At 45.0% G+C, this 13721-nt stretch overlaps 2 protein-coding genes across 4 annotated transcripts in view; both read right to left on the reverse strand.

The window, feature by feature from the left end:
• Nucleotides 1–2696, reverse strand: part of LOC135102338 (uncharacterized) — a 106512-nt gene extending 103816 nt beyond the window's left edge. The window contains exon 1 of the mRNA XM_064007418.1: nucleotides 2566–2696. The gene's annotated coding sequence lies outside the window, so the exon portion shown is untranslated. The remainder of the gene's footprint in view (nucleotides 1–2565) is intronic.
• Nucleotides 2697–6948: 4252 nt separating this feature from the next.
• Nucleotides 6949–13721, reverse strand: part of LOC135102339 (uncharacterized) — a 7424-nt gene continuing 651 nt past the window's right edge. The window contains exons 1-5 of one of the 3 annotated variants that reach the window (XM_064007421.1): nucleotides 9662–13721; nucleotides 9315–9504; nucleotides 8936–9083; nucleotides 8488–8754; nucleotides 6949–7700 (exon numbers count right to left, since the gene is read on the reverse strand). The exon at nucleotides 9662–13721 is cut by the window's right edge and continues 651 nt beyond it. In XM_064007421.1, the coding sequence (XP_063863491.1) occupies nucleotides 7471–7700; nucleotides 8488–8754; nucleotides 8936–9083; nucleotides 9315–9504; nucleotides 9662–9888 (1062 nt within the window). In that variant the 5' untranslated portion in view covers nucleotides 9889–13721 and the 3' untranslated portion in view covers nucleotides 6949–7470. Of the gene's footprint in view, nucleotides 7701–8487; nucleotides 8755–8935; nucleotides 9084–9314 lie in introns of all 3 variants that reach the window. The other 2 variants (XM_064007423.1, XM_064007422.1) reach the window with 2 other exon arrangements.

Genomic DNA, 13721 nt, shown 5'->3' on the forward strand with positions numbered 1-13721 from the left:
TTGAAATCCAACGGCATGAGGATAATCCGCTTAGTTTTGATCTGTTAACTACACAGACGCTGTTGTCGTCGAGGTTCCCTCTGGCACACCTGTCACTCAGACAAGGAGCAGTGCATGGCTTGGGCTCCACAATGCATCATCGGTATTGAGATTTAGTTGAGGGGATCTGCTACTTGCCGTGCCTTGCCTCACTCGTCACACATCTGTCTCCCTGAAGTCTGTAGTGGGGTGCTGACTCATTACTCAGGATAAAGCAATAAATCTATACCAATGACTGATTTTATCGACAGATAAAATCGTGGTGGTGGAACTCGCGCAGAGGTTAAGCGCAGCCACTCCATGACGCAGTCTGGAACCTCACCTCTTGATTCAAAGTTGGAAGCCCTTGCCGCCACCCCACGAAAGGACTCGGAGGTGAAGAAAGTATTATTTGAATAACATTAGTGATCCTTGTAAATACAAGCACCTGAATAAGACAAAAGGTACCAAACTACCGGAACGACTGAAACGCTCATCTAATCTAACAACTTGTGTTAATGGAAAAAAAAGTTACCTTTGTTACTTCTTACTACCGTGCCTTCCTACTAGATCGTCTTTGAGACATCAGAGGCGAGCGACGCTCCCATTTATATGTTGTTTACATGAACAACAATAGTAATGATGCTAAACCAACTACTAAATAATATTACAGGCATCAATGTTATCATCATCATCATCTTCAGCAATAATGTCAAGGTTCTTTCTCGTACTCGTCTAACTACTGTCAACACCCGCCGCTTTTTACACAATTTCGGCAACCTCGCCAATCCCCCCCGACCCACAAGCACCAGCCTGCCACGAGCCTACCACCCAAAAGCAAAACTACGTTCCCCTATATTTGTGATGTCCTGTGCAACTGCTGTAAGTAATATTTTGGCCAAGGTAGACACTCAGAATTCGGGTACAAAATTCAATATGAAACAAGGGTGCTTTTTGATTTAGTAGTAAGAAAATATGAACACTAAAAATCCCACATGGACCAAGTATGCCAGCGAGTAACGCCACGGCTTGCATTTGTTTGCGTGGCTTTCAGTAATGATCTACTTCCTATAAACGTGCTTGAACTTGTAACCCAAGTTGATTTTAATACTATACTCTGTTCCTCTTTTATGAATGAAAAATTAACATTTTAGTAATCACAAGGAGGAGGAGGAGGAGGAGGAGGAGGAGGAGGAGGAGGAGGAGGAGGAGGAGGAGGAGGAGGAGGAAGAGAATACTTGCAACAGGTCTCCAGCTCACGCAGACACACTCAGTCCCGCCAGTACACGTACGTTTACTTGTAGACAAAATTATATGCATCTTAAATCTAGAAATGTCAGTTTTTCTGGCATAACAAACTGACATTGACATTAGATTAATAAAGTCTATGTAGGTTTACTGATCACATGATCACCATGGTATTTACACCTAGACATTTACAAATGAACCTTCATGAACTACACTGCACACCAAGAAAAAACAAGATAAAGAACACGCAGCAATACTGTGTGTCGACACAGGTGGAGAGATTTGTTACATCCTAACGAGCCAAGGCATCACCATCGTCCAATGGCTACAGTTCCTCTTTGTGCCTCGGGGCGTGGCAAATTCAAGTATAATTTCACATGTTTTTAACACCTCTTAAAGAGTTACCTTCCCCGTGATTTAGTGTCACTGCCTGTCCGCGGCACTGGCGGCACGCAGGACGCGCAGGGGCGGCACGCTGCTCTCCATCCGCACCGCTAAGCTGCTGCTGGCACCTTAGGGAGCATTCGCATTATTTTGTAATCATCTGCCTCTCTCTCTCTCTCTCTCTCTCTCTCTCTCTCTCTCTCTCTCTCTGTGTGTGTGTGTGTGTGTGTGTGTGTGTGTGTGTGTGTGCATCGTTTTTAACGAATTTGCCACGTTGCCGGGTGTGGTAGTTCACGCGGTGAGATGTTATTAGGAACTGTAGTTACCGTGGCGAGTACCTGTGAGAGGTTTCTTGCCTCACATTCTCCCATGAGTTACATATAACCCTTCATCAACACCAGTGTAATGAATCGCTGCTTCAGCACAATGTTCTTTCTTTTACTGACGTTAATGCTTCTACAGCAGCAATCACCAGTATTACTAATATTAATATGCTCGCAATTTTTTTTTTTTTTTATAACATTACAATATAAAGAATACCTTCTACCATACCCTGGACGCCCCAAAGCCAGGCCATCTCCTTCCCCCCTCCCCCACGCTGCCCGATGAGTTCCGCTGCCATGCTGTGACTCACAATCCACCTGCCTCAGCGTGCATGGCCTTTCTTTTTGGAGGGATTTGGTGCAGTACATGTTGTTATTACTTCACATAATGTTTCCCGAAGAAAGCACTGACAGTAGAGGGGAATTACAAACGTTGAACAGGAGCCTGCTTCCCACAAGCACATGGTGAAGTGCTCACAGTATTTAGTTCTACTGAGGCAAGCAATGACAGTCAGCGCATCGTATCACAGAACATCCGCAGGCCGCACACACCACAGTACAAACTGCTTACAAAAACCCACTGACTTCTCACCTTATTGACAGACGATAAAAATCCAGACGAGAACGATTCAGGAAGAGCTGTGCCCGCGTCCTCTCACGACTACACCCGCGCGCGCACTGATCACAGACGGCACAGGCCCGCCGCAGCAACCCTCTTGCCTCTCCTCTCTCTCAGGTGCGCGGTGCCAACTAGTCACTTCTGCCACCTGCCTCCCTGTTCCTCCCCTCCGTTCATATGTATGTAGTTTCCCGCTCACCACTAATGCACACCCCTCCTCAAACACCGTCGCGCACAAAGTAGCAGACTAATGCACCTTCTCAGTGTTCATATCAAGAATGCCGTAATAGTCTTTGCTTTTTGTTGGAGAGATGAAAGGCAGAGACCGACGGACAATTGAGGCTGATTCCGAACACAGCTTATGTCTCCTTAATAATGAATGACAATTATACTGTGAAATTTACGACGACTGCTGTCAAGTATATATATATATATATATATATATATATATATATATATATATATATATATATATATATATATATATATATATATATATATATATATATATATATATAAAGCCAAAGTAGCTACCGGCAAGCCTAAGATGGTGAAAGAATAGGATTGCAGCCTTGCATGATGGAGGTGTTAATATTAACCGTTTATCCTTTCCCCGACACACTGCCTTGCCATCTGGAACTGATCGACGCCCTAGTACTGAGGAGCTCCAAATGCTTCCGCCGAGGTCATCAGGCCCCCCACCACCAGCTGCTGTTATTGTTATCCCCCCCCCCCCTCTCTCTCTCTCTCTCTCTCTCTCTCTCTCTCCTTGTGTTCGGTTCATCGGTGACAACTTCACTTTCTTCTCGGTCAAGCAAATTACGTGGTTTGCTGGGTGGTTGGCTATAGTTTCTCTGTGTCTTTGTGTCTGCCTAGTCGTCTATTCATCTGTATCTCTCTTCCTCTATCTGCGTTTCTCTTTTTATTTGCTTGCCCGTTCAATTTCTATTCTGTTCCCTGACAAAGGGTTTACACGTATATATCTAGTAGTGAGCAGATCACCAGATTCCTTGCATATAAATCAATCGAGATCCTTGTAGTAGTTACCTCTCTCTCTCTCTCTCTCTCTCTCTCTCTCTCTCTCTCTCTCTCTCTCTCTCTCTCTCTCTCTCTCTCTCTCTCTTGTGACAAGAGGAGCACAAAATGAAGATAGAAAGAAACAGCATTGCAAAGGAAAAAGTATAAAGATGCATAAAACAAGTATTACTTAGGTTATTACTGGGTTATTACACAGTGACAAGAAGGAATGACTGACTGATGGACTGAGTTTTATTGTTGTCAAGGCAGTCGTGCGTACGAAATGTTTCTCCGAAGGTGGACACGGACCCCGGGCGGCAGGTGTGCGGTGCGGCGTGGCTTGGAGGTTGTCACGCCCTCACGCCGTGGAAACTCGGAAGTGCACAAGGGCGCCACCGCCAGCACAGTGCCCTGCACGATCCACTCTTTCCTTTCCTGTCTGCCCACAGTACACCAGGAGGCACCTCACCCCACTGGTACCGTGGCCTTGTAATTCATAACCATTATTGTTTTTTACGGTGCACGAAACTTGATGAAAATGTGCAAAATTTGAAAATAGCATTCTAAAGAAAATACTAGTCATGCCAAGAACTGAACCGCATCTCTCCTCTTTTCCTCCCCCAGCCAAGTCTTCCACCTTCCTTCCCGTCCCTGCCCTACCTGACCGCCCCCTTCCTTCCTCCCCCACAACGTCTCTGCCAGCTATGCCAGCCTTCCCTACACGGTTCATCTCGTGCCTTTAGTGACCCTGCTGGGAACTTTCTCGGGACATATCTGGGTTACCTTAAACTTACCAGAGGAAGTGTTTAGCGGGGCCAAGATTTCCTCTTCCCGGCAAAAACTTTCCCTGCCCATCAAACAATGATGCATATGGCCGTGGATGACGCCTCCCTCAACGGCACGGACAACAGAAGCGAGACAAGCACCATGGATCGATAACAAAGACAACAGCGACATCAACCACATTACTACCATCTACGTAACTTAATGGTAGTAGTAGTAGTAGTAATAGTAGTAGTAGTAGTAGTAGTAGTAGCAATAACAGTAGTGGTAGTGGTAGTAGTAGTAAAAGTAGTAGTAATAGTAGTAGTAGTAGTAGTAGTAGTAACAGTAATAGTAGTAGTAGCAGTAGTAGTAGTAATAGTAGTAACAATAACTAACAGTAACAGTAGTAGTAGTAGTAGTAGTAGTAATAGTAGTAACAATAACTAACAGTAACAGTAGTAGTAGTAGAAGTAGTAGTAGTAGTAGTAGTAGTAGTAGTAGTAGTAACAGTAACAGTAACAGTAGTAGTAGTAGTAGTAACAAAATAAATTTTCGTCTTAATTCGAGCACGAACATACTTTCTCTATATAACTAAAAAGTGTACGAGTAGAAAGACGACTTCCATCACACACACATTATTTGAACTTGATTTACTGTTACTACTACTACTACCTCTGCAACTACTACTACTACTACTACTACTACTACTACTATTACTACTACTACTACTCCGCGGTTCACAATCAGGAGGGCATTTCGTTCCTTCCAGAGAACGGGCGGCATGTTTGTTATCACCAATGGATAAAGGGGGGCTGGGACCATTGGCGCTAATATGGTGACTGGCTAAATATCCCTACCCCCACCCCTCCGCAGTGTTCCCTCGCCTTGAGTACTGTAGCCCAGACCAGAAAGCTTGGCCCTGTCACCGCTCCTTGTCTCTCTTCGTCCCATATTCTGAAACACTTCTGCGCCGCACCTCCATTATATTCAAAAGCCTTTACCTGAAATGACACGGGTTTTCAAAGGTGTTTACGGTTCTAGTGAAAGATTAATAAAATTTCTACGTTATGAACGGGAGAAACACTTTTGAGAACCCGGCTAGTCATTTCTGTGGCCTTGGAAAATTGTCGCGGTGAGAGAGCAGAGCGTTTCTGAATACAGGCCTTCGTGTCCTCGTCCTTCTCTTTCTCTCCCCCACCAAGCAACGCCTCCAGGAAGCTTTACTTAGGGAAGGGACAAAGGGACGTCTCCAGGAAGCTTTACTTAGGGAAGGGACAAAGGGACGTGAACACTTGATAATGACATCAAGTAAATAATTATTATGGAGAAAAAGTCTTGAAGCGTGCTGAAGGAATGAATGAGGGTTTTTAGGTGGAGGTGAGATTACACCATGGATCGACTGTGAGATCTATCCGGTTTGCAGTGGTGACTGACACACGAGATCAAATATGAATCTCCGTGTTTCCTGACGTCAGGCGAGGCGGAGCAGAAGAAATAAGGAAATAAGGATATGTAATGGAGGGAAGAGGAATGAAAGTAGACAGGAACGAGCCAGAGTATTTGTGTACTCGTAAGTGGGAGAGCTGGGAAGGAAACGGTAAGGCTACAAGGCGCAGAGGTGGCGAAGGTCGATGAATTCAAATACGTACTTGGGATGAGCTGCAGGAAGGACTGTAGGGTGTGCCAGGGAAGTAAAGAAGACAGCGCAGATTGGGTGGATTGGGTGGAGAAGGATGATCTGTGACAAAAGGTTTTCTACAACTATTCGTCTAACGCCTCGCTCATGAGGACACGAGTGAGGCGTTAAACGATTACTTTTTTTATCAGTTCTACTTAGGAAAATTTTACAATCCAACTGGAAGTAGATTAGATATTTATAGGAAGGGAGGAGGAAAAATTAACCTATATTGGCATAACTACAAAAAGATACCTTGAGTGAGACAGACAGCCTGGAGAAGATCGAGTCACCAGGACCAGGCGAGACCTTTCCTCGCAACATGGAGTGTCGGGACAATGGACACACACTGGTGTAGTGCCTAATTTGTGGGGGACAGGTCAATGTAGTGCGATATTTCAGGAAGGAGATGGAAGCGAAATGTCAAATTATCGCTCTATTTGTCAAATATCAGTTATGGGCAAAATGCTGGGACCTATTATAGTTAGAGGCATGTGAACACTTAGGAGTAGATCGGCATGAATTAATCACCGACTCCCAGCATAGTTTCACAGAATAAGTAGTGTCTGACAAATCTTTTATCTTTCTGTAAGATGATCTTTGAGATGGTGGATAACGACGACAAAAATTACGATATAATACGAGTATATCCTGATTTCAACAAGGCTGTAGTATAGAGTCCCATAAAAAAAAAAAAAAAATAATAATAAGGAAAATTATAGTTAACGGAATTGACGGAAATTTTTTTTTTTTTCACAGGATTAAGGAATGGCTTGGCTGAAGGGAGCAAAGGGTATAAATACACGGACATTAATTAAAAGGGATAAAGTTATTAGTGGTGTTCCGTAGGAATCTGTTTCAGGCCCATTCCTTTTATTAATCTATGTTAATGATCTACATTATAAGACTAGAAATCACATTTTCGTGTCTCTACAGAAGACCGCTTAATGATCAAAACCACAAAGACGATGGTGAAGCAAAGTGGCATCCAGGAGTTAAGCACACTGTGCAGTCATGGTCAGAAGTTAAGTAGACTTCTGCAGTTATTTCCAGAGAATTTAGCGTTATCCATTAATCTGAAGTCCTCTGACTGCGAACAACTTCCTTATAAAACCTGACAGTTGGCAGATTCTTAGCGGATCAGACAACAGAAAACTGAGGAAGAGGCAAAGCAGTAGAACCGAGTGCAGGCGACTACTCCTCCTGTGACTATGGACCATATTCTGTAACACTCCTGCTCGCACTTCGACTACTTTCAATAGGCTCTAGTTGAAGTGGCAGGAGTTTTTGAGTATGTTTTTACGGTTTTTGCGACAAATCAACTCTTGGAAAACCGGCTAATTATCTCTGTGGCTTTTGAAAATCGTCGTGGTGAGAGAGTAAAGCGTCTCTTAACACAGGTCATAGACTGTACCGGGCATCTAGGGTTCCCTCGTCCAGTGTGCGGGGCCTAGGGGCGGGAAGATCGCCTCACACATGTAGCCTTCGTGGAGGACGTCGTAGCAGTCTTCGATAAGCACAAACTGTTCTCCTTCCCTCGGCAGCAACACACCGCAGTCGAAAGGGTCGTCCGTCACCCAAGTCCCGCTGTCGTTCTTCATCTGGTAAGTCACGGAATCGTCCTCCAATGTCAGGTTCACGGGGTCAGGCGCTGAGGCCACGGGATGGTTAGTGGTGCTGCTGATGTATCTACTGTTGTTGATATTATCAGTAGTAACATTACAATACTACTACTACCTACTACTACTACTACTACTAATACTACTACTACTACTGCTGCTGCTGCTGCTGTTGCTGCTATTACTACTACTACTACTACTACTACTACTACTACTACTACTACTACTACTACGACGACAACGACGACTACTACTACTACTGCTACTACTACTACTACTACTACTACTACTACTACTACTGCCACATGTATGAATTCAACGTCAGAAGAGTGTTCCTGCCATTATTAGAAAAAAAAAAAAAAAAAAAAAACGCCGTCTTACATCGGAAAGCTTTCCAGACATTTTTGAAGTATTATGGTCTACCCTTTGACAAAATTTCACACTAAAAACTATTATTATCGACGCATCAGTTTTGAATTTGGGGTTCTTTGTGTGATACTGGGATAATTTCTTCACGTTATGCTGTTATTATGGTGCAATAAGGAGCGGGTGGAGGATGTTGTGAGTTCACGAGCAGGACTGCAATGTTTTACTGATGAAGCAATTACTGTAAATTGACAAAGCGTCATGAGACTGAAGGCATCTGCAACAAATAAAGATTTCCACTAAGGAATATTGAAACTGGCGTCACTCCCTGATGCAGCATTACACATCGGCGAGACAACGACTGACTAGATGAATGCTCTAATCTCATGAGTGACTCACAGACTGACTGAATGGTCCAGATCCCCAGCCAACGTGATTTTCTACTGTACATACCCAACATCACGGTGACCCCGAGCCACATATATGAGTTGCTGTCTTCCACCATCTCCTGCACGCCGATCCACATGCCCCCGTAGTTACTGTCAGCCGCTACTTGCTTCATCCACTCCCACTCGCTCTGTGTCTGCGGCACGAAGAAGGCCGCCCACATGCCCCTGCAGATCCAATAAGCGTCTAGCCACGACACTTTCGGGGAGCTGGAGGACGGCGTAAATACTGACCGGCCGAATTCTTGATAGAACCCATTCTCTTTGTACATACCTGGAGGATAACCAAAAGTAAAAATGCGCGTCAACACTTTACACCAAAGTTACGCACTAATAATACTGGACAAGAATTCATATGAGACCAGATTGTTGCAATAAGTGAGTTGGAGCAAGAAAGGAAAATTATACAAAGTAAGTAGTTTGACTATAAGGCAGAGTCAATAAGCCATATTTACCTGTGTCATAGTAGACAGAGTGGAACTGGCTCTTGATGAAAGTTGTGAAGGAAGAAAGGATGTAGCAGGTGTAGGCGGGCCAAGAGCCTTGCAAATTGAACACTCGGAGTGGCCCACAGGCGGCAGTACACTGTACAAGTGTCACACCCTGCCGGAAACAACACCATCCTGCCACATCTTAGACACCTAGTATGCTTAACTAAACAGTGTTCACGACGGAACCATGGAGAGGTGATATCACAAGTTTTACTAGAGTGATCTGGAACAGACAGACAACCAAAAGAGATAAGCGGGGAGGATTGGGGAGGCCTGTGCCCTACAGTGGAATCATTGAAGCTGATTATGAATGATGTTGGTATACAACTGAACTTCAACCCACCTTTAGAATTATAGCCACATCCCCTTGCAAATAATGACCGGGATATTGCTTAAATCGGAAGGAGGTCTTTTCCACAACACCGCTCACCGCCACCACCACCGCCAGCACATAAGTCGCAGCGAACTTCATACCAGGGCAACAATCAGTCTGGTCTGCGGAGAGGCGGGTCGAGGGATCCGGACGGAAGATGCTGTGAGGAGGAACGCGCCTTTAATAAAGATCCCTTGAGCAGTGATCTCAGTCTTTCAGGGTTAGCTGCACTATTAGGAACAATATACACACCTTCGATTGGAAGAGTTTTTTTTTTTTTTCCCAGATATTCCCTAGAAAAGCATGGAGTCACTCACTTCTTGAACTCCATCAGTCTTCCACTTCGGGATTCTTTTATAACATGATTCTTTTGGATTAGCGATGAAACAGGCTTTTCTTCTCTACTCTTTTTTTTCGTGTGTGTGTGTGTGTGTGTGTGTGTGTGTGTGTGTGTGTGTGTGTGTGTGTGTGTGTGTGTGTGTGTGTGTGTGTGTGTGTGTGTGTGTGTGTGTGTGTGTGTGTGTGTGTGTGTGTCTGATCCCATACATATAAAGAAAGATGCTGGAAAAAAAAAAACATTTAAATAATTACTGTGCTACGGCATTTTTACACTCTGAGTTTAAATAGTTCATGTATAAGAGGTGTGGACAAAGGTATGCATGATCACACTGTAAATAAGTCATGTCAAGGTGTGCTCCATATTCAGGTAGGGAGAGGTGGTGGTGCACCGCAGCCTTTAAGTTGGTGCAGTGAGGCTCTCGAGGCATGCACCTGCCTAGTGACGTATGTGAGGCGGCATGGCGTGTTGTGGAAGCTTTAAGCAAGGGTAAGCAGCACCCGAGTACCTGGCCAGTATTGAGAACAAACGATAGAGTACCTGCCTGTAAAGCGTGTGTGGTCTATGGATGGCCCGGAGCTAGTCTGGTGGGCAGCCACTTCTTGTCATCTTGTCTCGCCCTGTCCCCCACACAACAGCCTGCCCCACCCCTACACACACAAACACATTCCCACTTGCTAATGAAGCCCACCCGCTGCTATTCCCGAACACACAATGATTACGCGCTCAGTGTACTGTGGCCACCCACTGAGTGTCGCGGCCACGGCCCTCCCCCTGAGGCGCCTGAGATGGAGACGCCTTTGGACGCACCTCTTTGTAAGCACACGAGGGACAACACTCTTAGCACTTGTGGACCACCCAAGCCAGCTGCCTCTTGTCACGACAGCTGTTAAGTTCATTCACGAATGAATTTGACTTTAATGAATTATCTTACATTTTTCTTCCTGCATTGCTTCTACTCTACAATGCATCAGAAGAATGTATGAAATGTCCACAGAAAGCTTTTGAGTTTCAGCATAAAGTGACATAAATCATGTGTTTTGATTTTCTAAGGTGTACAGCACTACCGCTTCACGTGCTGAGAGCCTGACGGGGAACTTATGAAGTCTACGGGTGATACACGTTTGTACTGGCTGCGGCGCGGCGGGAAGCAAGGCTGGGAAGTGATTGCCTGATCACATTATTAACATATGAGAAATGCGATTGAAGGAATGACTCTAATACACCGAAGACCAACGAGGGAGCATGACTAAGAATGCATGAAGCCAATAAATTTGAAGCTTTCAGATGAAATAAACATTGTTCATGATGCTTTGATTTCCAATATGTATTTGATTGAGTTTCCAGTCTGAGTAAAAGAAAGCACGGGCTCAATGCTGAACGTAGTTTTTATGACATTCTGATTAAATTTAACATTTTTTGTTTTTCATATTTAAGAGGCAGAAAAAATTAAAAGGTATTGTTTACTTTATGTAATGTGGACTAAAGTTACCAATTTTTAATCACGCGGCGATGATTTTGTTTATGTGCTCTTATGTATTATTTTTATCACATTCTGAAAGTAACTTATGTACATTATTACTCATCATCATTCCAAGTGCAGGTAATACTCTTAAGTAGCTTCCTAAACCAACAAAAAGGATCTACCATTGCACCATTCTCATGGCACGCACCTGTCAGGGAGGTGACTGTCCGGCTTGCCATGCCTCGTCAAGCACAGTTGGTAGCGTTCGGGAAAAGCGAGCAGAGAGAGAGAGAGAGAGAGAGAGAGAGAGAGAGAGAGAGAGAGAGAGAGAGAGAGAGAGAGAGAGAGAGAGAGAGAGAGAGAGAGAGAGAGAGAGAGAGAGAGAGAGAGGAAACGGTTTAGTAAGAATGAACAGGCCTCCCTCGGTAGGTATGGGGCAAATATGAGCGTCCAGGGGTGTTTGAGTGGCGGCGGCGGGCGGGGCTGACAGGGTAGGTGCTTAATGAGGGGGCGAGAGAGCCGTCGCGGCCACCTTTACACATCTACGAGCCACCGCCTCGAGGAACAGCTGAGATTTCCTGACTGATGTTACGAGCGTGGTGGATGGCTAGCGTGGGGTGTGTGCATGAGGTGGGATTCTGAGGACAGCGGGATGGCTACACTGCTTCCTCGCACTGCAGTAGATCAGAATATCGAGTGAATCTTTTCCCTTCCACACAGCTGCAAGGAGCGATCACCACTTGGTAGGTATGTACATGACAAAGCTTTTCAGAATATGGGCTGTTTAGCTGTCCTTCAATGAGAAACGTCTTCACTACCATTATTTCGGTGGTTCTACGAGAGAGAGAGAGAGAGAGAGAGAGAGAGAGAGAGAGAGAGAGAGAGAGAGAGAGAGAGAGAGAGAGAGAGAGAGAGAGAGAGAGAGAGAGAGAGAGAGAGAGAGAGAGAGAGAGACCAGGTTAATATCGTGTGAGGGATGACAAATGTGAGGGATGGCAGGTGCGGGGGGTGACAGGTGTGAGGGATGACAGGTACGAGCAGTGACAGGTGTGTGGGGTGCATCTGATGGGCGGCGGCTTTAGTGTCCCTGAGTGGGCGTGAGGTAAACACCTATATCGCCTCCTTATCTGCCGCCGCTACTTCGTCCCTCCTGTCCTCTGTCCCCCTTTCACCCCCATTTCTTATCCCCGTTCGTCCCACACGCCTCACTCACCCACCCACGTTCGGTTGCGTAAGGGAGGTCGCGCAGTATCACTAAATATCTGCGTTTCTTTTTGTTAATCTCGCCACAGTACACATAAAATATTGCTTGCCATTCCCTCTTGTTACCCTCTCCTCAGTACGTCTAGGAATGGCTTCTTATTGTCCTGAAGTATGCAGCGACAAATTGCTTGTTAGTTTTCTTTTACAACACAGTAGTTATTTTTTTTCCCTGTAGCACATCGCGTAATAGGTTGTTATTTTCTGTAGTGCACCGAGATATTGCTAATTCTCTGCAGTAGGTCGAGTAATTGTTTGTTATTTCCTATTGTGCATCGAAAAAATTTTGTTACTCTTCCTTTGTTAATTATTTTCTTTAGTACATCGAGTAACTGTTCGTTATTTTCCCTATAGTACATCGATAAATAGTTAATCATTTTCTCTTTAGAATACATTAGTCACGCCATATTATTTTCCATTAGCACACCATATAACTGCTTCTTATTCTGCTTTCATTACTCCCAGTGACTACTTGTTACTTTCTGTCACCTACCCAAGCTCGCCATCCAGTGATTGCTACGTAACTGCTTGACTGATCACTGCTCCCGGGCATCTGGCGTTAAGTGAGCAGCGTATTGATTTATAGTGCAAGTTCATTAAGTAGTCATGATATTGATGTGTCTGCAGGTTTCCTTTCTGCACGGCGGGAGGGAGAGTGGTTTTGATTCCTTCTAGTACATATCACGTATTGAACTGACAGCTGACATTCTCTCTCTCTCTCTCTCTCTCTCTCTCTCTCTCTCTCTCTCTCTCTCTCTCTCTCTCTCTCTCTCTCAATGGCACCGCACTTCTCCTCAACCTCACGATCTGAGTTTTACTTCCTCGTCCTCATCTCTGCCTCTATTACTTTTCCCGGTATTCTCCTTCACCTGCTGCTTGTGTGGGAGAATTTTTTTGGGGGGGGATCGGGGAGAGGGAAAAGGGAAGCAAGAAGAGGGGGGGGAACGATGGGAGTGAGGGAAGGCGGGGAATAGCAACTGATGGTGGTGGTAGGGGAGTTCCTTCACGCCTGACAATGATTTGTGGTTAATATTATGAGATGCATTGAGGAAGTGTTGGGAATGAAAGTTGCCCTTGGTGGTGGCGTGTCTGGTGGAGGAAATGATGGAAGAACAAGAGGAGGAGGAGGAGGAGGAGGAGGAGGGAGAGGGCGAAGGCGAGGGTTGGGTAGTTATAAACACGTACGTAATGCACATCAGGTTTCACTCACGAGGTTATCATTGGAACCTTGATTTGGCAGTGTAATCAGAGCGCCGGCAGTCTCCTTCTTCCCACCCACCCACTCACTCACCATCACCCACACCACCACCTCACT

The sequence above is a fragment of the Scylla paramamosain genome, chromosome 7 (genome assembly GCF_035594125.1).
Source record: "Scylla paramamosain isolate STU-SP2022 chromosome 7, ASM3559412v1, whole genome shotgun sequence".
NCBI classification, from domain to species: domain Eukaryota; kingdom Metazoa; phylum Arthropoda; class Malacostraca; order Decapoda; family Portunidae; genus Scylla; species Scylla paramamosain.